The sequence below is a fragment of the Ambystoma mexicanum genome, chromosome 5q (genome assembly GCF_040938575.1).
Source record: "Ambystoma mexicanum isolate Mex_15411 chromosome 5q, UKY_AmexF1_1, whole genome shotgun sequence".
Classification (NCBI taxonomy): domain Eukaryota; kingdom Metazoa; phylum Chordata; class Amphibia; order Caudata; family Ambystomatidae; genus Ambystoma; species Ambystoma mexicanum.
The window spans coordinates 598,610,414-598,631,591 of NC_090933.1; the positions used below are offsets into that span (position 1 = coordinate 598,610,414).

Below are 21,178 nucleotides of genomic sequence, written 5' to 3' on the forward strand. Positions count from 1 at the left end.
GGCGGTGTTATGGCGAACAGCGACAAGAGACAGACTCCGAATGTGCCATGGGAAAGCCGGAAGGGTCTTCGCTCTACTCGGACCAGTGCCTCTTGGGAGCCTAAACAGTGGGGTCGTCTGGTGGTAACAATGAGAGGCTCAGGTTCCCCCGAACAAACGGCACTCACCCGGCCCAGGAACACCTGCAGGGGCAGGAAGGTCTCAGGCACGAAGGGTTGGGGGAGTTGTGCCTACTATGGACTGTGTTGGAAAAAGGGGGAAGCAGGTTTTGGACACGCAGCAGTCGCAGCACCTTTGGAGCTAATTTCACAGATGTTGGCTGTGTTTTATTATGTGTGTCAAAATAAAATCTGCAGCCTTTTATGCCAAAAAGAAAACATGTCTCATTCTGCACCTTACTGGTTGGGAAAGTAAGGGGCCAAGAGGAATGAACAAGAGTAATGTATGTTGGCATGATAATGGACAAATGGCCGGGTTATTCCCGGGCTTTGCTGCCCAGAGCAGAGTTGGACGCCCTGGGGTGGACGGCATCCAGGAGGACTCTTTCCCAAAGGGATTATCCGCCTGCCCGTGGGTGCGCTCCCTGTGGGAAACAGAACACGAACTCTGTGCGAGGAGCTGCTTTTATACTGCGTTTTATTTGGGACAGGAGCTGCCCTCAACGGATTCAAGGCAAGCCATTTAGGATGCTTGCTCTGGGCAGGGCATTTTTGGGGCCCCCCTCCACCAAACCAAAGGAATTAAGTGATCAAGAATATCTGGTGGCACCCTCCCCCTCCACCGTGAGCAAAACCCATAGGTAGATATGCCGCTTCGCAGTATTCAAAATAAGCATGTTTACTCCCTTTAAGTCCCCTTACCCTCTCCATTCTTGCTCTAATCAGAATCATAAACAAGTAGCATTTGAAGGCCAACATTAGCAACGTACGAAGAGGTTACTTCTCTTCTAGTATAGAAACAGGATACTTTTTATCAATAGCATCCGGGAATGTATGCAGCCTGTAGTATTAATGCAGGACTGTATGTAAAAGGTACATGTAACACAGAATAGGCAGATAACTCACTTTAGCTGCCTCAGAGAATGCAACAGTGTAGAGTAGACCAATTGTAAGGAAGGAGAAAGCTAGCATAGCATGGGTAGTGAATGCAGATTAGAAGCTACCTGGAAGGTGCCTCTATCCAGACAGACTGAGATTAGAAGTGGGACATGGTTTTCAAATTGTGTTGCCATTAGAGATCAAGGGAACACATGCCTGTGGTGTGCAGTATATCAATGCTCACTATTATAGTAGTAGCAACCATATAGCCAGTGAAACCATGAGTGAGGCTTTTATGAAGATCAAGAGAAGGAAATCACTCTGAAGGGCTGACAATTTTGAAAGGGTTAGGGACTGGCAATTCTGAGAGGTTCGACAATACAAGATTAAATGAGATGCCAAGGATCACACATTGCTTAAGGGGTGAAGCTGGGAGTTGTACCATGTACTAAAACAATCTCATTTTATAAAACTGAATTGCCAAGTACACAAATCACATTTCCAAACCTAACAATTTTTAAAACCAAAATATTACAGAAGGGTGTTAGCTTCATTCTCTCCATTATCATAAAAGTACCAGCACACCAATAGATGTGATTTAACAGATTTAATCTAGGTATGTCTTTTGTACTTTTAAGCTTTAAATACTTCCAAAACAATGGCTTGTGAAATTGTCAATCATAAACGTGCAGACCTTAAAATATGCTTGCCCAAGGCCTACAACATCTTGTCCGCTCTCTCCTGTCTACCACCCTTCCACTCAAATGGCCTACATAAGAAGAAAGATCAAGTAATGAGCTAAACAATGCCACCAGAATGCAAGAAGGCAAACCTCACAGAAGACAGCACAGTAATGCAACAGATATATTATTTGACCAGGATCACTGTATCGTCTGCTGGCAAAACCAGGATACAAGCATGGACACTTTGGCTCCACAGTCTTTTATTCACCTTTTGGACTAATTGTTTATGCTCATCTTTGGAGGGGTTGCCTAGGTTTTAGAGCACCCCATGTGAACAAACCAATTTCTAAACCTTCACCATACGAATGACATGTTAGTTTTCATAGCGACCCCTATCTGGTGTAGGAGCTTTGCTGATGATAGCACCACTTAAGCTGCAAAACCAAGTACATATGCAGGTAGGTTTATAAACTTCAGACATACGAAAGGTTCAGCCAGCCTTGCTGGGATGTGCTCTTCTAATCTTTCATATGAACACACATCTCTGCAATGAGTGCTTAACACACTGAACCATTGTGGCACTCAGTTTATCAATATGGATTTCAACTTTGGCTATTGCACATGATCAACATAATTCCCACAAGAAGGAAAGAATGCTACATAAGTTGTGCCGTACGGAACACACAAACTATGCATTCCGCAGTGAACACAGAAAGCATTACATGATTAATTGATCAAGGCAGAATGTACTTGTCAAAACAGACAGGCAATAGGTTTAGCGCCTCAGCAGCATGCCATAAAATCTCCTGGTGTGTGTTATTTAAGTCTGGTGAATGATGAAATCTTACTTTAGATCGGGCAGCCTTGTGGGGGCCCACTCCAAGGTGGGGGCCCTCCCTGGGCAAGTGCCCCTTTTGCCCTCCCATAAAAAAGTTTGTGGCTCTGCGTGGTTTCTATTGCTGAGCTCTGGGACGGGAGCTTCTCAAATATTTCCAGGAGTTGTCACTGAGGTCAAACGTTCGGGTCCATATTGCAGTGCGCACAGCAAGTTAAGCAAAGGAATTGCACCCCCTACAACGGTATGTTTCTAACAATCTCACTGACTACACAGAAAAAATACACATTCTTTATATCTGTCCCCCCCGCTGCAACTCAACTCACACCTGGAGGCTAGTTTAGCTTGTCCACGATCAGTTGTTTGCGTTGCTGGGATCCCTTGTTCGTCCAGGGCTGCAAATGGCTGCATCTTCTAGGGAGGAGGCAGGGCAATCCTTATTTGGTGTTACACTGGTTCCACTGATCGTCCTGCTGCTCCAAAGGGACCAGGAAAAATCGGTTGGCGTTAGATGTATTTATTTATTTATTTATTGTTTGCTTGCTTGTTAGGCGCTTATACAGCAAATAAATTCTGTTTCAAAGCGACCACAGGGCAACTAGGGGGGTGCGGGGTCAGAACATGGGATTGCAGTACAATTAACAAATACAAAAGTACAGTGGGGGAAGGGACGACGGAACGTACTATGCCTTGTGAGTATTTAGAATGTGCAAGTGCAGCAAGGAAGAGGGCAGTGGGGTAAGTGCTGGGGTGTGTGTGCTCGAGGGTGAGCCAAAAATGAAGTGCAAGGTATTGTAAGTGCTATGGGGCCAGGAGCCGCGTTGGGTGGAAAAGTGTAGGTCTCCATTGCGGAGGGTGTACCAAGGCAAGTGCTGAAGGTAGACAGCAGCTGGGGAGATTGGTTGTGAATGGTCAGGGGCCTAGAGGCAGCATACGGGTCCAAGACACCAATCGCAGCAACTGTGGGATTATCAGAGGAGGGAAGAAGGGAAGGAAGAAAAGAGGAGAGTCTTGAGGTGCTTTCGGAACTTAAGAAGGTCCTGCACAAGACGCAGAGGGAGGCTGTTCCAAAGGAGGGATTCAGCTGAGGAAAGTAAACAACCTCCTGCTTAGCTAAACGCTTTACACACAGGGAGTTGGTGTCAGGGGAATGTAGAGATCTAGAAAGAGTATTTTGTGAGAGAGTTGCAGATAGTGTGATCCCGCCCCCAGACAGCCTTGTGGATGATGCAGAGGGATTTGAATTGGATCCATGTAGCAACTGGGAGCCAGTGGAGCCTTTTAGGGCAAGACAGATGGGGTGCCTGGGCTTAAGGTCAAGGATAGGTTTTGCTGCTCTATTCTGGATTAGCTGAAGGGGTCGCAGAGTGGAAGAAGGTACATTGATGAGGAGGCTGTTGCAATAGTCAAGCCTAGAGAGAACCAGGGCTCGGGAAACATTGCCCTTTTGGGCGAAAGTGAGAAATGGGAGAGCTCCTTTGAGAAGGAAGAGTGGAAAGTGGGACTTCTTACCAATGTCCTGAGTTTGAGGGAGGAAGAAGAGAGAGGAGTCAAAGATGACTCCAAGGTTTATGGCTTCAGAAGAAGGATCAGGGGGACAGCCCAAAGTGGGAGGACAGATAGAAAGGAAGGAGGAGGGAGCAGGGGTCCCAATCAGAAGGATCTCAGTTTTGCTGGCATTGAGGCAGAGATTGTTGGAAGTGCATCAGGCCTGGATATCAGATAGGCAGTCAGGGAAGAAGGAAGGTGCAAGTGAGTCAGCAGGAAGTTCGAAAAAGAGTTGTGCGTCATCTGCATAACACTGAAAGTTGGTGGACAAGGAGGAGATTAGGAGTGCCAGCTGAGCAAAGCTGATGTTACAGATCCAGGGGAAGAGAATAGATCCCTGGGGGACACCACAGGCGTAGAATGAAGTAGGAGTAGAGAAGCTGCCCAAGATGACATGGGAAGAGCAGACAGTTAGGAAGGAGGTCAGCTATTCCAGTGCCCATTCCGAGATACCAAGGGTATTGTGGAGCCTTTGTATGAGGATGAAATTGTTGAGTGTCAAATGGAGAGGAGAGATCAAGTAGGATGAGGACAGCTGGGTAGTTGGAGTCCAGGGATGCAAGCAGTTCTTCACAGGTCTTCAAAAGAGCAGTTTCCGTGACTCTGGATGCTCGGAATCCAGATTGATGATCGTGGAGACCACCGACAAGTTCAGTGTGCGAGTTCAGTTGGAGCAAGGCCAGCTTCTCCAGCAGTTTCCCCAAGAAAGGGGCGATTGAAATAGGAGGCTAGTTGGATGTACAGGTAGGGTCTGCTGAAGGATTTTTCAGGAACGGGTGGACAAGGGAGTGCTTGACGGAGGAGGGGAAAGATCCAGTGGAGATAAAGTGGTTGCAGAAATCAGCGGGGGCAAGAGAGACAATGTTGTCCTTGATGGTTCTGAACGAGCAGGGGGGAACCTGTTTGGAAGAAATCTTCATAGTGCGGACAACTCTGGTAACCTCTTCAGTTGCGACAGGGGTGAAGGAGGCGAAGAATGAGTGGACAAGGGAGGCAAGGGGGCTTGGAATGGTTTGGCGGGTGAATAACAAGGGTGTTTAGGATGTCCTGAGATTTGATGGCAAAGTGTGTGGCCAGTGCATTGCAGAGGGCCTGGGAAGGAAGAGGGGAGGAGACTGCAGAAGGGTTGGCTAGCTCCCTGCAGATTTTGAACCACTCAGCTGTGTTATTGGATGCACCCGATACCCGTTTCTGAATTTGGGCCCTTCCCCTGGCATGGACAGAGTCTGTATTGCCTTTGGAGCAGGCGGCAGGCCAGTTTGTCAGAGGGTGAACCTGAGATTTGCCACTTCGGTTCCGCTGCTCTGCACTTTTGTTTCCGGGCCGCAGGTTCGGAGTCTTACCAGGTGTTCCGCTTAGAGGCGGTTTTCAGGCAGATCTTCATGAATGGAGGCAGAATGTCAAGAGTATTGGTGATGGCTGAGTGAAGGTTGCTGAGAGCATAGTCAGAGGTCAGGAGGAAAGGGGGATAAAGGTAGAAGCATAGGCAGTGGCTGACACTCGTTTCATCGGACAGATGTTCGAGAACGAGGTTGCCAGGGCTTTTGAGGGTGCGTTAGGAGGGACGAAGGCACCCAGGTGGGAGGAGAGGGGAAAATGGTCTGACCAAGAGAGAGGGGTAACCAGAGGGGGAGCGGGACAGCGTCCATGGTGTGTCCAGCCCAGTGGGTTGGACCGGAGGGAAGAATGGTGAGGGAAAGAGGCGACAAGGTCAATGAAAAAAGTGGAAGAAAAGTGGTGGAGAAGTCCATTTGGATGTTGAAGCCACCCAAGAGAAGTAGGTTGGAGGTGGTTGAAAGTAAGGAGGAGCAGAAATGTGCCCATTCAGAGAGGAACAGGGAGGTAGCACCTGGAGATCGGTAGATGGTAGCAATGGTCAGAGTGGAGGACGGAGAGATGACCAATTTGCAAACCAAGCTCTCAAAAGAAGAATAGTTGGGTGGGTACGATGAAAGAAGGAACCCACTCAGGATAGATTAAGGCAACCCCACCGCCAGGATAGATGAGGTAGAGGCCTGGAAATGATCTTGAAGCCGTCAGGGAGAAGGGAGTCAAAAGCAGTGACTGAGCTGGCACTGAACCAAGTCTCGGTGAGAGCGAGAATGTCAAGATCAGCGTCTTCAAGAAGGAGCCAGATATCAGTAGAGTGTTTGTTGGCTGAGCGGGCGTTAAGAGTCGCCAGGTGGAGGAGGTCTCTGCCTTTGAAGGTTTTTTGTGGAGGAGTACAGGGGAGTGGTACTCCAGTCAGAGGGGGAGGGACAGTGCGAGTGGTAGGGGGAGAGGCAACAGAAGGAAGGAAGTTAATGAGGGAAGGAAGGATCCGGTCAAAGAGAAGGAGGTTGGATTGAGAACACTGAACCAGGATTGTGCCAGTGTGGTAGACATTTCCGATGCAACGTTAGTACGTATGGGAAGCATCTGTTTCCAGCAGCTCGGTACACCTACCTAAGTCAAATTCATAATGTGTAAACAAAGCAGACCCAGCGTCTCTGATAGGAGATCACTCGCGCCATACTTTAAACATAGTCCACAGGAGTTCAACTAACAAAAAGGATTGCTGCATAGAAAATCCAAATATAACAGGCATCTAGTTAAGTGCAGTCATTTTGCTCCTACTTCGGAGCGTGCACAGCTCCCCGTCAACAGCAGCAGTAGGAGGGCAGATGTGAGCGAGAGGGTCAACGCCTGCATGGTGCTTCGGTCATTTCATCGTTCAGGTGGCAAGTTGCCATGGCAACACCCTACACTGCTCCAAAACTCTTTCTCCTTTTATTTACATTTACAGTAGCAATGTTTTAGCAATTAGGTGGCTCACCAAAGAGCCAAAAACAATAAAACAGTTACTAGAATCACCTTTTAGACGATTTTCAGATCATGCAAAGCTAGCATGCATTTCTTTTTCGTACACATGTCCTGACGTTCTTCCTTAAAAAGAAAAGATGACTGCATGTGTGTTTTTTTTTTAAACAATTCTTATTAAGTTTATTCCAACAGCCAACATAAACCAAACTTACAGTGTTCATGACAACAATAATACACATCATTTTATCTTGTCCACCGTGTTCTACCCCTTCCCACCCTCCCCTCAAGCCTATCTTCCTTCCTATTCCGTTTCTTCATCATATGTTAGGGTTTCTGTATCGATAGCGCCCAGTGAGTCCTGGTCGCTGGTCCCATCACTTGGGGGCCCAAATAATTCTGCAATTAGTTGTTTCCAGGCTATTAAGGTACTTGCTTCCTCCTCCCCCCCAACATTACTCGCCTCTCGCCATACTGTTGTTTCTGCCTCTGTCCATTTTTGCAGATCCCTCCACCACGCTTCTAGTCTTGGTCTATGACATGCTTTCCAACTCATTGCAATTTTCCTCTTTGCTAGCACATACACCAGGTCTTTCAGTTTGCTCACATGCTTTAGCTTGCGTGGTCTAGGGAACCCTCCCAGTAGGCAAGCCCATGCCCATGCTATTTCTGGGCATGACAAGAACATGCATTATGGCCGACAAGTGTTTATTTGTATTAACTTCTCATTTTATTTTATTGTAAACTTTTGATAACAAAATCCATAACTTTAATTTGAAGAAACCGTTGGCAATCCACAAATACAATTTTTACAATAACGCAATAAACAAGAGAGTTCCCATTATCAATAATTCAATGTGCTACATGTCAAAAACTGAAACATTGATAATTGAAAGTGTTCATGGCGAACGGCTTCGCGTGCAGGTCTACTGCAGCTTCACAGTCAAGTCATGGAAAAGATCTTAAACTGGCATAGGCAGCATGTCAAGGCAGATAAAGGATTAGCACACAAATACTGATTAATATGTGTGTTTACATGCCAATAAATACGTTTTCCATTTAAGAAACACATCTTAATGGTTACATACAAGTTGCAATCCATTACGTTATTACAGTATGCCTTTTTTTGCCTTTCTTTCATTCAGCCTTGACTTGGTTTGATGTATAGGTATGTATGCATTTTCAAGAGGCCCTCCTTTCTGGGTCGGAATTATAAAAACGGAACTTGGCGGGTGTTAGGGTTGGTCTTTCTTCCTGTTTGGTGTGTGTGTGGGTATGCTTGTTGCAGTAAGGGAAGGAGGTGTTAGGATTGGTCTTCCTTCCAGCTTGGATGAGGTGTGCATGGTCTGATGTCATCTGTGGAATGTATGCTGTGAGCCTGGAATGGTGAGTGTGGAATGTTTGTGGATGAATGTGTTCTAGCCCAGGTAGTTGAGATGTGAGCCTGGGTGGTGGGAGCCAGTGGCCTCTTGTCCCTATTTCCTCTTAATCACCTAATGGTCTTGCTTACAACTGATGAACTTGTATTCTGGAATTCACCTACTGAAGAACATCATCTACTTGACAGCGTATCCTTTTATGTGTGTAAACAACCACCTGTCATAACAAGTTGGTGACAAGGTACGGTCTTGTGGAGAGGACCCTGGAGTGAGCAGGTACCTGTGTTGTGATTCAAGAGAGGAGAGAGGAGAAACTGCTGCGGCCGTGCAGGCAAGAGGAACAAGAGTGACTGATAAAGGAGAGAGGGAGCCCACTGGCCCCCATGGCCTGTGAAGGGTATCACCACCCAGGGCTATGTGAGGCAGCCTGTTCCAGTACATTTCTTGGGTGAAGAGAAGAGTGAGAGTGACCTGCCAGTATCCAGGATTTAAAGAGGCTGCACAGGAGTCAAGGAGAATTGAAGTACTCAGACCTGGGTATTATTGTGTAATTATTGTGAAGAGTCTGGGAAGATAATGTTCTGCCAGGCACTGATGGCAGTTATGCATAAAAGTAATCTGCCAAGTAGGGCAGAAGATACTATGTGAGCTCTGTAGCTGCAGTAAGTGTGTGCCAGTGGCAGGAGGGGCTAACTGTGCCCTAGCAGAAGGAACTTTTTTTACGCTTCCATCAAGGTATGCTCCCGCACCTGCAGGTGTGTGATTTGAGGTGCAGTGCCTGCCTGTGTGATATTTGAGGACTTTGACGTGCGCTGGAAATGGTCTCAGCCAGCCGAGAGTGGCGAGGGATGCTGTGCTGTAGTTCTTGGCGTTGTGGATCAGTAAGGCTGTTGTGCTGCAGAGATCCATTTGGTGCGGAGGCCAGAAGGTGTCTGTTGACGTCATGCGTGCACTAGGAGGTGATGGCGATCGTTTCGAACCGTGAGCCACATTGTATGTGTCCTGGAGATTCTCCATATGCGTAATGCTGTCGGAACTGATGATACGCGGGGCAATGAGAGAAAACGTTGGAAAAAGAGACGTTTCGAGTAAGGGACCCGATAAAACATAGCAACGTCATCAGGAAGTGTAAGGGAAGTGAAACCGAGCATGCGTCATGTTACAGAGATCTTGGGTCTGGTGCGGTGCCACACACATCGGGATGAGGTACGATAAAGACAACTTAACGCACTGTCATCTTTTCGGTGGTTAATGCTGTTTTCCAATAAAATGCGACATGAGAGTGAATTTCCACCAGTTTTGGGAACGGGATTTTATAGTGCGATGAAAGAAAGGAGTTGTCACCTGGAACTGTCAGTGGTGGGCATGGTTATTTATGGAACCATATGGACGCTATGCTGTTGAAATTAAAAGTGTGTTTTTCCATGTCGCAGTTTCTAGGCAAAGTAGCTTTTGGAGGCTTCGTGTTGAGGGGTTAATGGATGTTTCATATTAAGTGTTTAGCATGTGTGAATGAGGTCGATGCCTGTGACTGATTTGAGTACTGCAGTTTCATCTAGGATGAAGAGTTTAACTGTTTTGAGGATTTGCAGCTAGGATTCGTGCAGAGCAGGCAACGTGGACTTTTAGTGAGGGACCAAGGGAGTTTTATTATGTCACATTTTACCTGTTTATTATTGAAATGTGGTAATATCGGAAGTTGCATCTGAAGTGGTAATGCCTGTTGCACGACGGTGTTTGTGTGTATCTGAAATTGCATTTAAAGTCGTTAGATGATGCCTGACATTTTAATTTAATGATCTTGAGGCATTGCAGGTTTTAGAGTTACCTTCTTTGAAGGTCAACATGGACTTGTAGATTTAATTTACGGATTTGTATGAAACGACATCTAAGTTTCTGTGCACCTCAATGTTTCTGCTTCAGTGACTGCAGTGCTGTTAGCAGACTGTCATTCTGTGTAGGGGTTGTGTGTGTGTCTATTGTGTGTGGATTTAATGCATGATCAGTGCGTCTGGTCAGGAACTCTGCAGAATTTGATGTGGTTGTGTACTTATTGGGAATTTGATACATGATCAGTGCGGCTGGTGAGGAACTCTGCAGAGTTTGTTGTGGTTATGCATTTACTTTGTACCCAGTGTACGATCAGTGTGTCTGGTCAGGAACTCTGTGGAGTTTGCAGTGGTTGTGTATGTTTGAAGGGGTTTTGTACTTGCTGTGGTTTGTGCATGAAGTAACTAGTGGCAGGCTAGTTAGGCGGCTCTGTGGAGTCATGTGTGATCAGGGGTTTCTGCAGAGACCTTGTAGATGTAGGTGCGCCTGCATTTTATTATCTTTCTTTGAATATTTTTCAGCGTGGTTTCTGGAATCTTCCAGGAGTACTTCCTTGGTTGATTTTTTGGAGCATGGCAATGTACCATCCTTGTGGCTGCGTTCACCCGGTAGTGTTTTGTGTAGGTCAAGTGAGTTCAGGTGTCTGGCCAACGCTTGAAGCTGTGGGTAGGTGATTTGGTTGATCGGTATGACAGCTGGTTGCATTAAGTGTTGTGTGGTTGTGGTGATTGGATTTTCGTGTGAGTGCTTGCCCAGTTTGACTGTGAATGTTTGAGCTCCTGCATGATAGATGAGCAGGTGTGTGTTGCAGAGTCCCTGTTGTTCCTGCCAGATCCATTCAGGGGCCTTTGTTTTGGAAGTTAGATTGTCTTCTCAGTTGGGGCAGCAGGATCTTGTGGCAGTCCCTGCGGGGAGTGTGTGCTTGGGCGTGGCAGCCCAATGATCCACTTGTGGTAGGGTTGGATAGAAGGTGTGTTATGTTATGAGGGTTGTGGTTGTGCTCGTTTGGTTCTCCAAGGTGGGGCTGGCAGTGCTCGGATGTGACAGGTTCGAGGTTCTCTGGTGGCGGCGGAGAGCAGAAGGTGTCTGGAGTTGTTTGGCTGTTTTGGTTTGCAGTTGTGTTGGCTGGATATGTCCGTCATTATGTTAGTTGTGCTTGTTGCTACAATTACCTCTGATTGGATCATGGTTGTTGAGCCGTGTGTGTTCCTGAAGTTTGATGGTTGAGCTTGGTGTGGTATGCTAGTTGCAGTAAGGGAAGGAGGTGTTAGGGTTGGTCTTTCTTCGTGTTTAGTGTGTGTGGGTATGCTTGTTGCAGAAAGGGAAGGAGGCGTTAGGATTGGTCTTCCTTCCTGCTTGGATGAGGTGTGCATGGTCTGATGTCATTTGTGGAATGTATGCTGTGAGCTTGGAATGTTGAGTGTGGAATGTTTGTGGATGAATGTGTTCCAGCACAGGCAGTTGATGTGAGCCTGGGTGGTTGGAGCCAGTGGGCTCTTGTCCCGATTTCCTCTTAATCTCCTAATGGTCTTGCTTACAAATGATGAACTTGTATTCTGGAATAAACCTACTGAAGAACATCATTTTCTTGACAGGGTATCCTTTTATGTATGCAAGCAACCACCCGACAACCACCTGTATAAACAGCGGGATTACCTAATATGGTGTTAAACTGCATTCCTGTGCTGCTTTGCCCCAATGGTGCTAAAGTTCACACAGTGATGCTGGGTACAGTGGTGGTAAAACCTGACGGGTGACATGTTTTTAGTTTATTATATTAAACGTGTTGCCTACGTGAGCCCACATCCTAGGGGGCGGGGTGAAACGTACATGACAATGCAACCTCTCACCCAACACAATTAACCACAATCAGGTGCTAGATTGCCCTGGGCAATTTAGCACAATTGGCAAAAACCAACACAAATACGCAATTCGACACAAAGCCCCAATGTGCAGCCCTGAGCGCAATCAGGCCCATGATCATTTTAAACAAATGACCGTTCATTAACATTAAATAAAAAAAGAAAATCATCATTGACATTTCCATTGAAGTTGTAAAACAGGACCCATTTATCGCGTAGGTCATGCCCAATACAGTTTGAGTTTCCCTGAGAGGTGGAGTGCTGGTCCCAGGACAGCTTTTGTGTGTTCACAGTTATAGTCAAACAGTTTAGGTTGCACACAGAGAACAATAAGTAACTCACTAGCCAGAGGCATCAGTGGTCCAGAGTATGGAAAGTGATTGGGTACCAGGCAATGAGGCACTGACATTTGCACAGATCAATTGGTACAAATATATTTCTTTGCAAAGGTTGGTATACAAGTGATATGGCTCTTCAGTAAGGCGCCTGAGAAAATATGGGCTTGGATTTTTACTCCCTTAGCAGTAACATGCCACTATCTTCGATTTGGAGTAAACGTGCAAGACGTGTTGGGTCATCATTTCTAAAATCGCATTGTCTTGTGAGAAACAAAACATGGCATTTAATCATTTTTCAAATGTTTATTGCATTGTACTGTGTTTAGGCTGAAACTGCGTGTTTGAGAAATGCACATTAGTCGTCAGAAAAAAACCACACAAACTCTTTTACATAAATCCGTCGGCAATCTCTGTGGCTTAGATTTTAGTGTGTTTTGTTGGACAAATGTGAAAAATGACGAACTAGAATAGCTAGAAGTAAACATAATACGACTGCATGGAATGTTAGTAATGAATTCACGATCATCCGCAATCTTCGCCCGTTTCTTCCTCTTCATTTTCCTTGGTACTTTTCGGCTTACTTTAGTCCTTTTTGCGGCCTTTGAAATGATCCATGAAGTGAAAAGCTCCAAAGTAATCGCCTAGTAGCAGCCCAAGGTTCACAGATATCATGCTGTTGAAAACATACACAGAGAGGTCACCGTCACTCACTTTGAAAATATTCTGCTGCTCCCACAAATGCTCACAAACGGTCTTCTCGTAATATACGATGTAACATTGGTCTATAAATGCTGCAGTTTCTATGCACCGCAGCACAACAATGCATGGGCCTACAGCCCAAGGCCAACATAAAACTGAGCTTTGCCACTTTCTTTGGGGATCCAAATTTAGCACCACCCACAGGGCGTACATACCCCGTGATACATGCAATAACATGCTTTTAAAAAGTTAAGAAAAAGAAGTTATTTACAAAGGCCCATAAATGTGTTAGATTGCAAAAAGTGGAATCTTGCTGGGCAAAGTGGAAGGACAGATCCTGTTCGACAGAGATAATTAACAACGATGGGCAGCTGGGCTAAAGTCACCGGAAAATGAAATACTGCTGGACTAAAAGAGCCCGATTCTGTATTTTCTCTGCCTCCTCCCTGTTCTTTTGCTTCTAGTAGACAAGGAAAGAAAAAAAAAACCTGCCTCTGTCCCCCACTTTCTCTGCCTCCACTCTACTTCCACCATCATGGTTGCAGGGGGCAAGGGGGAACGAGATGGGGATGTCCACCTATTTCTCACACACAAGCACCTATTTTCATGATCAATTTTATATATAAACAAGTCTTTGAATAATACTAAACATACGAATCACGTTTAAAGCTATGTCTAGACCACATTGAGCATACAACATTGGACCACTGTTCATCAGAACTACGTTTCAGCTCAGGTCTCAATTAGCATATTTGCTGCAAATACCTAAATTAAAAAAAAAAGCGTAGGAGGCAGGAGATATATTGCAAAAGCCTGGAACACTAGAAGATATTATCAGTCTCGAAGCACCAGGAAGAGGGTGAAACGGAGGTGGTTCAACGGTGAGACATTGATGAAAATCAACCTCTCCCTGCCTTTATAGGCTATTGTGAACCATCTTTTCTTCTTTCCCCACATATAAACCATGAAAGGTACGGGACGAGGAAGAGGCGACTATAGTGAACACTAACCGATCATTTCACCACTCGAACTGGGACGAGTAAGTAAAACTGAGTGCTTACACCTGAAATCTGTTAAATTGCTGCAGGTGTATAAAAAGGGTGAGAAGCAGCAGATCAGGGAATAAACAGCTGAGCCGGAGAGAGCGGCCATCCGAGGTGGAGCAAGCAACACATGGGCCGGTGAAAAGGACGCAGAGAGAAGAAAAATTGGGAAGACGCTGGGGCCCTTGCGGGCCGCGAGAGGATGTGGGCAAAGCCTGTTGCTTTGTGTTCCCCGTTGGGAGTGGGGAATACCTAGGAGCCACCGACCACTGCAGGATCGAGAGAGCGAGCGCTGCTCGGTGGAACCCCTCGGGAGTGCAAGAGGAGTGAACGAGAGCCTGCAAAGGAGACCAGTGCACCCGGAGGAGCGGCCACACACCGGTAAGTGACGGGGAAGGTTTACTCAGGCTGGGGCACTCCAGGGGCATGGTGTGGGCGACAGCTAATGCTGAACAAGAAAGAATACAAGGAAAAGGGGTCTGGAGACCGAAACTGCTAACTATGGTATACCGAACAATTTGTCAAACATGAAACAAGTTTTAATAATAATGAATGGTTCGGAAGACCAAAGATGAAATATTGAAAACCGAACAATGCAGAATTGAAGAAAATTTGTGAGAATATCCAATGAATGAAACAGAACGTGATGTGTTTTTCTAAACAAGATGCAATTAAAGAAACAGCACTGGCAAACAAAGTGAAAAGTGCGGAAAAACAAAATACTATTGGACTGTGTGAAAGCAAAGTGGTAAGCAGAAGAAGTTCCACAAAGGAAAGTGTGTGAAAGTCACATGTGGATAAAGGCAAGAGGCCATTAAAGTGCATCAGATGAACAATTGAACTTATAACACAGATGCAGAAAGGAAACGTGTTGTCAAGGAAGTCCTATGACAAAGTATGAACTGTGGTAAAGCACTAAATGATATCGGTTGCGCATCGTGTAATGGGTGGACTGCGTGGTCTGACAACTGCGCCTAGACCGAAGAACCCTTCCTTGGAGTAAACCAAGAAAAGTCAAGAGGCTGATGCTGATCGGCCTAAAAGTTGTTCAATTGATGAAAAGTAAAGGCAAATTACACAAGTGGATTTAACTGCGACTTTGAAGCCTTGTGAAACTGTGTTGAACTTACTTGGAGAAGGGAACCCCAAGATCCTTTTGTTAGAACTGACTAAATATGTTGAACTTGGGGGAGGAAACCCAGAGACCATTGTGTGGAACTGTGTTCAATTTGGGGGAGGGGACCCTGAGATACTTTTGTTGGAACTGGCTAACTGTGTGGAACTTGGGTAAGGGAACCCCCCCCCCCCCAAGGCCTTTTTGAGGAATTGTGAAGAACTTGGGGAAGGGAACCCAGAGAACCTTTGTTGAACTGTTTTGAACTTGGGGATGGGGGCGAAGAGCAAGCCTGGAACTGGAAGATGCTCAGAACTTTAGTTTGGACTCTGAACATGCAAGTGCAGAGAGAGAGGGGATGAAGGAGTGGGGTTTTGGGGGGTTAAGTGCTAGGTGTATCAAGAAGAAAGTGCTAGGGAGCGAGCAGCTGTAAGTGCCTTGGTGGAGTAGTCAGCTGCCAAAGAATAAGTGCATGCCTGTGGTGGCATAGGCCAGTGAGTGCCAAGGCAAGTGCTGGGAGCGGCAAGAGGCTCTAGGTGATTGGGTGTGGGAGGCCAAGACCCAGGAGGACACATAAGGGCCTTGGTCACCAATCTCATCAATTGTGGGGTTTAGCAGAGGAGGGAGGAAGGGAAGGAGGAGGTGAAAAGGAAAGGCTTGAGGAGATTCCAGAATTTGAGGAGATCCGGCTCAAGACAAAGAGGAAGGGGGGTGACTGTTCCACAGGAGGGAGCCTGCTGAGGAAAGATCAGCCACCAGCTCGTTGTTTAGCGAAGCGCTTGACACACACAGAGTTGGTGCTGGAGGAACGTAAAGATCTGGAGAGTATTTAGTGGGAGCAATTTGTAGATAGTGTGGTCAGTGGTCCCAGGCAGACTTGTGGATGATGCAGAGGGATTTGAATTCAATCCTTGGAGCAACCGGGAGCCACTGCAGAGTTTTTAGGGACGGAGCAATGCGGTCCCTGGGCTTGAGGCCAAGGATAAGTCTTGCTGCCATATTGTGGATTAGCTGGAGGGGTCATAGAGAAAAAGAGGGTATATTAATGAAAAGGAATCTGTTTCCAGTAGTCTAGCCTAGAGAGAATCAGAGCTCTAGAGACATTGAGCTTCTGGTGGAAATTGAGGAAAGTGAAAATTCCTTTAAGGAGGTGGAGTTGAAAGTGGGACTTCTTGGCAAGGTCCTGAATGTAAGGGAAGGAGGAAGTAAAGAGAGGAGTCGAAGAGGACTCCAAGGTTTCTGGCTTCAGCTGAAGGAGAAGGGGGAAAGCCCATAGAAGGTGGCCAGAATGAGGGGAAGAAAAAGGGAGCAGGAAGGATCTCAGTCTTGCTGGCGTTGAGGCAGACGTCATTGGAAGTATACCAGAACTAGATGGCAGATAGGCAGTCAGGAATGATGGAGGAAGTAAGGAGAGGGTGAGAGGGAAGTTTGAAGTAGAGTTGTGTGTCATCTGCATAACACTGGAAGTTAGAGAAGGTAGAAATGAGGTGTGCAAGCGGAGCAAGATAGGTGTTAAAGAGCCAGGGAGAATGGTCCCAGAGGGACGCCACAGGTGGAGAGAGAGGTGGGGGAGGAGAAAGAGCCCAGAATAACCTGGGATGGACGGTCACTGAGGAAGGAGGTTAGCCAGTCGAGTGCCCGGGCCGAGATACCTGGGATATTGTGGAGCCGTTTTAGGTGGATGGAATGGTTGACCGTATCAAATGCAGAGGAGAGATCAGGTAGAATGAGAACAGCTGGAGAGTTGGAATCAAGAGATGCAAGCAGTTCCTCACTGGTGTTCAGAAGAGCAGTGTCCGTGCCTCTGTATGCTCAGAATGCAGATTGATGGTCGTGGAAGCAATCAACGAGTTCAGTGTGCCGAGTCAGTTGGGGGAAGACCAGCTTCTCCAAGAGTTAGACAAGAAAGGGGGTGATAGATATGTACAAATTAACAGGGGGTGGGTGGGGGGAGTCCTGGGAGTCCCTCTGCCAGACATTAGTCCTGGTTACGAGAGACTCTCCCAGAGTCTTTAGCTCACTATCTGTCACAGAGAAGAAATATCCCAAACATATCAGCCTTTGACCTGCTCTGGGGCAGTCAGCACCAAAATGCTAGGAAATTCTCCTCTGAACAAGAGTACCAACAGCAACCCCAGACACGTGTTTCGGCCTGGTTGGACCTCATCAGTAGGGTGGAGCTGTGCCTCTCTAAGAATAGTGAGCAAGGGGTCCACGTCTGGATTCCCCTAGTAACTTAGGGTGAGACCCAACGTTACTTAAATACACTGTAGTTGTTGTGTAGTTGTATTTGTGACTTTTTATGTGTGTAGTTCATTCTTGGTGTGGGCATAGTAATGGTTATCGGTTTGTTTATGCAGAGTGTGGCTAGCCCAAGAACTGATGTAGCGGCTGTTCAAGGCATTGTGGGCGATGCAGAATTCTTTGAATTTGAATGCACTTTTTTACTGGTAGACAGTGCTTTTCAGTGCTCGAGTGATGTGGTCTCTTCTGTTTAGTCTTAGTGGGATCCTGGCTGCTGTATTTTGCACTCTTTGTTTCTTGGTGAGTATTTCTGGCATTCCTAGGTCGAAGCTGTTTGCGTAGTCAATTGTTTTGAGTATCAGGGATACGATTGTGAGGGTTAGGGTAGGAAAGGTAGTGGAGTAATCCTCCGAGTAGTCGTGGGAGGAAGAAGCATTTTTTGGTGATTGCATTGACTTGCGGTTCCAGTGATGGCCCTTTGTCCGTGAGTATTCCTAGGGATGTTTACTACATTGGTAGCCTCTGGTTGTGTTCCCATGCCGATCTGTCAGTCCAGTTGTGGGTTCCCTCCATCGAATTCTGCAGGTGAGAGCATTATTTCTGTTTTTGCCGGGTTCAGTTTGAGGTTGTTCATTGTCATCCAGTTGTAGATGTCTGTAAGGCAGTTGTTGAGGTCATTTCAGTTGTGTGCCGTCCGCATAGCTGTAGGAAGTAAGTCTGTGGGATTGAATGATTTACATTAGTGGGCACATGTAGATGTTGAAAAGTAGAGGGAGAGAGGCTGGAACCCTGTGGCACTCCACAGGATATATTTTGGGTGCTTGAGGTGTACGGCAGTAGGTAGGTTCTTTCGGTTCATTAGGAATGAGGTAAGCCACTTTAGTGCAGATTTCCTGTATGCCACATTCCATTAATCTTTATATTAGTGTTGCGTGGCTGATTGTGTCAAAGGCCGCTGATATGTCCAATAGAATGAGGGCCGATTGGGTATCATCATATGCATTTATTTTAAGGTTGTCCCATATCAATAGAAGGGCTGATTCTTTTCCTCTCATCGGTCTGAAGTCAACTTGTGATCGGTCGAGTATTCCGTTTGTTTCGACGTGTTTAAGAAGGATTTTGTAGGACATGCTTCTCCAGGATCTTCACTGGGTAGGGCAGGCTGGATATCGGTCTGTAGTTGCTTGGGTTTTCTGCACTTTCCTATTCCTTTTTTTAATCAGTGGGTTGATGTATGCGGATTTGAAGGAGGACGGTTTTATTCCTCTTTTGAGTGATAGATTCATTATTTCCTGAAAGCGTGTCGCTGGGGTTTTCTGGTTGAGGATTCCTTTGAAGACCTCTGGGGGGGGGGGGGGGCAGGGGTCCCTTGGAGATCCTGCAAGGTTTGTGTCTTTGATCAGTGTGGCGAAGGTTTCCTCTGTGATTGGTTCTAGGCGGATGAGTTTTGCTGTAATCTGTGTTTTGTCTGGTGTCTGTGGTGCAGTCGTCGTGGTTATATTTGCCCGGGCTAGGTTGATGGTCTCCTGGATTGCGTCTATATTTGCTCTCAGGTGGTTGGTGATGTTGTCACAAAGTGTTTGTGTTTGGGTGATGGAATTTTTGCAGGGAGAGTTTTTTTTAATCTCTTTGATGATTTTGAAGAGTTTTTTCTGTGGATTGTTTGTCGATTCTATTCTTGTGGCGTAATAAAGTTTTATTTGCTTTGAGGACCGTTGCTTTGCACAGTTTCAGTTGTCTTTGGTATTTTATTTTGTCTTGTTGGTTGTATTGTTCTCTCCCTCTCCTTTCCATTTTGCGTTTTATTTTTAGTTCTTTCAGTTCTTCTGTGAACCATTTTTCTGTCAGTTTTGTTTGGTGTTGCTGGTGCTAATTGGTCAAGAGCCTTGGTGATACAATTGTTGAGTGTATCTTCTGCTGTTTCTACGCTTACATCGTTGAGTTCTCTTTCACTTGCGACGGTTGAATCTAAAAAGGTTTGTTAGGGCCTCTAGGTCCAGGTTCTTCCAGTTTTTCTTGCTGGTGTGGAGTAGTGCCACTACGGCCTGTATGTGAGTTTGGGATGTGGTGTAGAATGGTATCAAGTAGTGGTCGCGCCACAGCATTGGTGTAGGTGGGGCAGATGCGTGTAGTCCTTCTCTGCAGAAAATGACATCCAGGGTGTGTCCGGCGTCGTGGGTGGATCCATTTACTATTTGCTTGAAATGCAAAGTTTCCAAAAGTGGGCAGAGTGAGTTTGCCGTGGACTGGTTTTCGCACCATATGTTTAAATCTCTGAGTATGACTGGGTTGTCGTGGTGGGTGGATAGCATGGCGGCCTCATCCGATAGTTTTGTTGCAAAGTTGTGGTTGCAAGAAGGTGGTCTGTAGATCAGGAGGAATAATATGTTGGATTGGTCATTGGGTTCCATCTTGATGAGTAGGGATTTGTAGTATTCTGCGCTGGTTGTGATAATTTGCAATGCTCGGATGTGTTCTTTGTGTATAATTGTGATTCCGCCTTCTCCTGGTTTTCTCTGTCGGCGTGTATTAATTTGTAATTTTTGGGTATTGCTTCATTCACAATGGCTTTATAATTGTCCGATAGCCGGATTTCTATGAGGAAGAGCATGTCTATGCCTCTTCGTTTAGGAAGTCATGGATTTCTGTTGAGTGTTTTGCCATGGATCTAACGTTGAGGAGGCTGCAGTATAGTTTGTGTGATTTCCCTTTCGGGTTGTTAGCATTATTTGTTCTGCCCGATGTGGTGTTGTTTGAGTTTCCGGTCCAGGTGAGTTTTCCCCGGTTGAACCTGTTGGACAGGGTGGTTCTTTGTTGCTCAGTCTCTTCCTCGAGTAGACAGATAAGAATTATGGCGGGGTTGGTTGCTTTCGGTTCGTTCCGGGTATTAAATTGGGTAGCTACCCATCCGTTGTTCCAGTGTTTGGTGATGTAGGGGGTGTAGAGTGTGATGTATTCTAACTTGTCAGTTGTTCTGGTTGAGGTATTGTCCATGGTTTAGGCTGGGTTGGGCTGATTTATTAGTTGTTGAGTTGTGTTTGGTGTCCTGGTTGGGTCTGTATTCATGACGCTTGTTGGCTGTCGGTTGATTGTTGCCATGCCGTTTATGCTTGCCACGTTGTCGTATGTGGAGGTAGCGGGCAATGTAGACTGTCTTTGCTCAGTTATTTGTGTCATTAGAGTTTTGTTTCTGATTGTGTTGAAGGCAGCTAATATGTCCAGTAGTAGGAGGGCCGATTGGGTGCTGCTGTCAGGGTTTATTTTTAGGTTGTCCTATATGGAGAGGATTGCTGATTCAGTTCCTCTAATGGGCCTGAAGCCGACTTGGAATTGGTTAAGTATCCTGTTGCTTTAAACGTGATTGATTTTTTGTAGATGTGGTTCTCAAGTGTTTTCGCTGGGTAAGGTAGATTTGATATAGGTCTGTAGTTGATAGGGTCTTGTGTGTTTCCTCTTTCATCTTTTAGGAGGGGTTTGGTTATGCTGATTTGAATGATTTAGGCACTAATCCTGTGTTTAGGGATAGATTCATTAGTAGTCGAAAGAATGAGGCTGGCGTTCTGTGGTTGACACCTTTTTTCTAGATGCCCGGTGTGCATGGGTCACTGAGGGAGCCGGAGAGGTTGGCGTCTTATTAGTTACTTGACATTTTCCTCACTTATAGGTTCAAATCGATTGAGTGCTGTGGTGGTTGATGGCATGCTGGATTCTGGGGATTCTGGGGGGCGGGGGATGTTTGTGCTAGTGTGGCCTGCATCAATGGTCTG

The 21,178-nt window shown here is 46.1% G+C and overlaps 1 protein-coding gene across 2 annotated transcripts in view; it reads right to left on the bottom strand.

Annotated features, from left to right (window-relative positions):
* Nucleotides 1-7,609: 7,609 nt before the first annotated feature.
* Nucleotides 7,610-21,178, bottom strand: part of SDR16C5 (short chain dehydrogenase/reductase family 16C member 5) — a 326,953-nt gene continuing 313,384 nt past the window's right edge. For both annotated transcript variants that reach the window (XM_069621073.1, XM_069621074.1), the window contains exon 7: nucleotides 7,610-12,984. In XM_069621073.1, coding sequence (XP_069477174.1) covers nucleotides 12,894-12,984 — 91 coding nt within the window. In that variant the 3' untranslated portion in view covers nucleotides 7,610-12,893. The remainder of the gene's footprint in view (nucleotides 12,985-21,178) is intronic.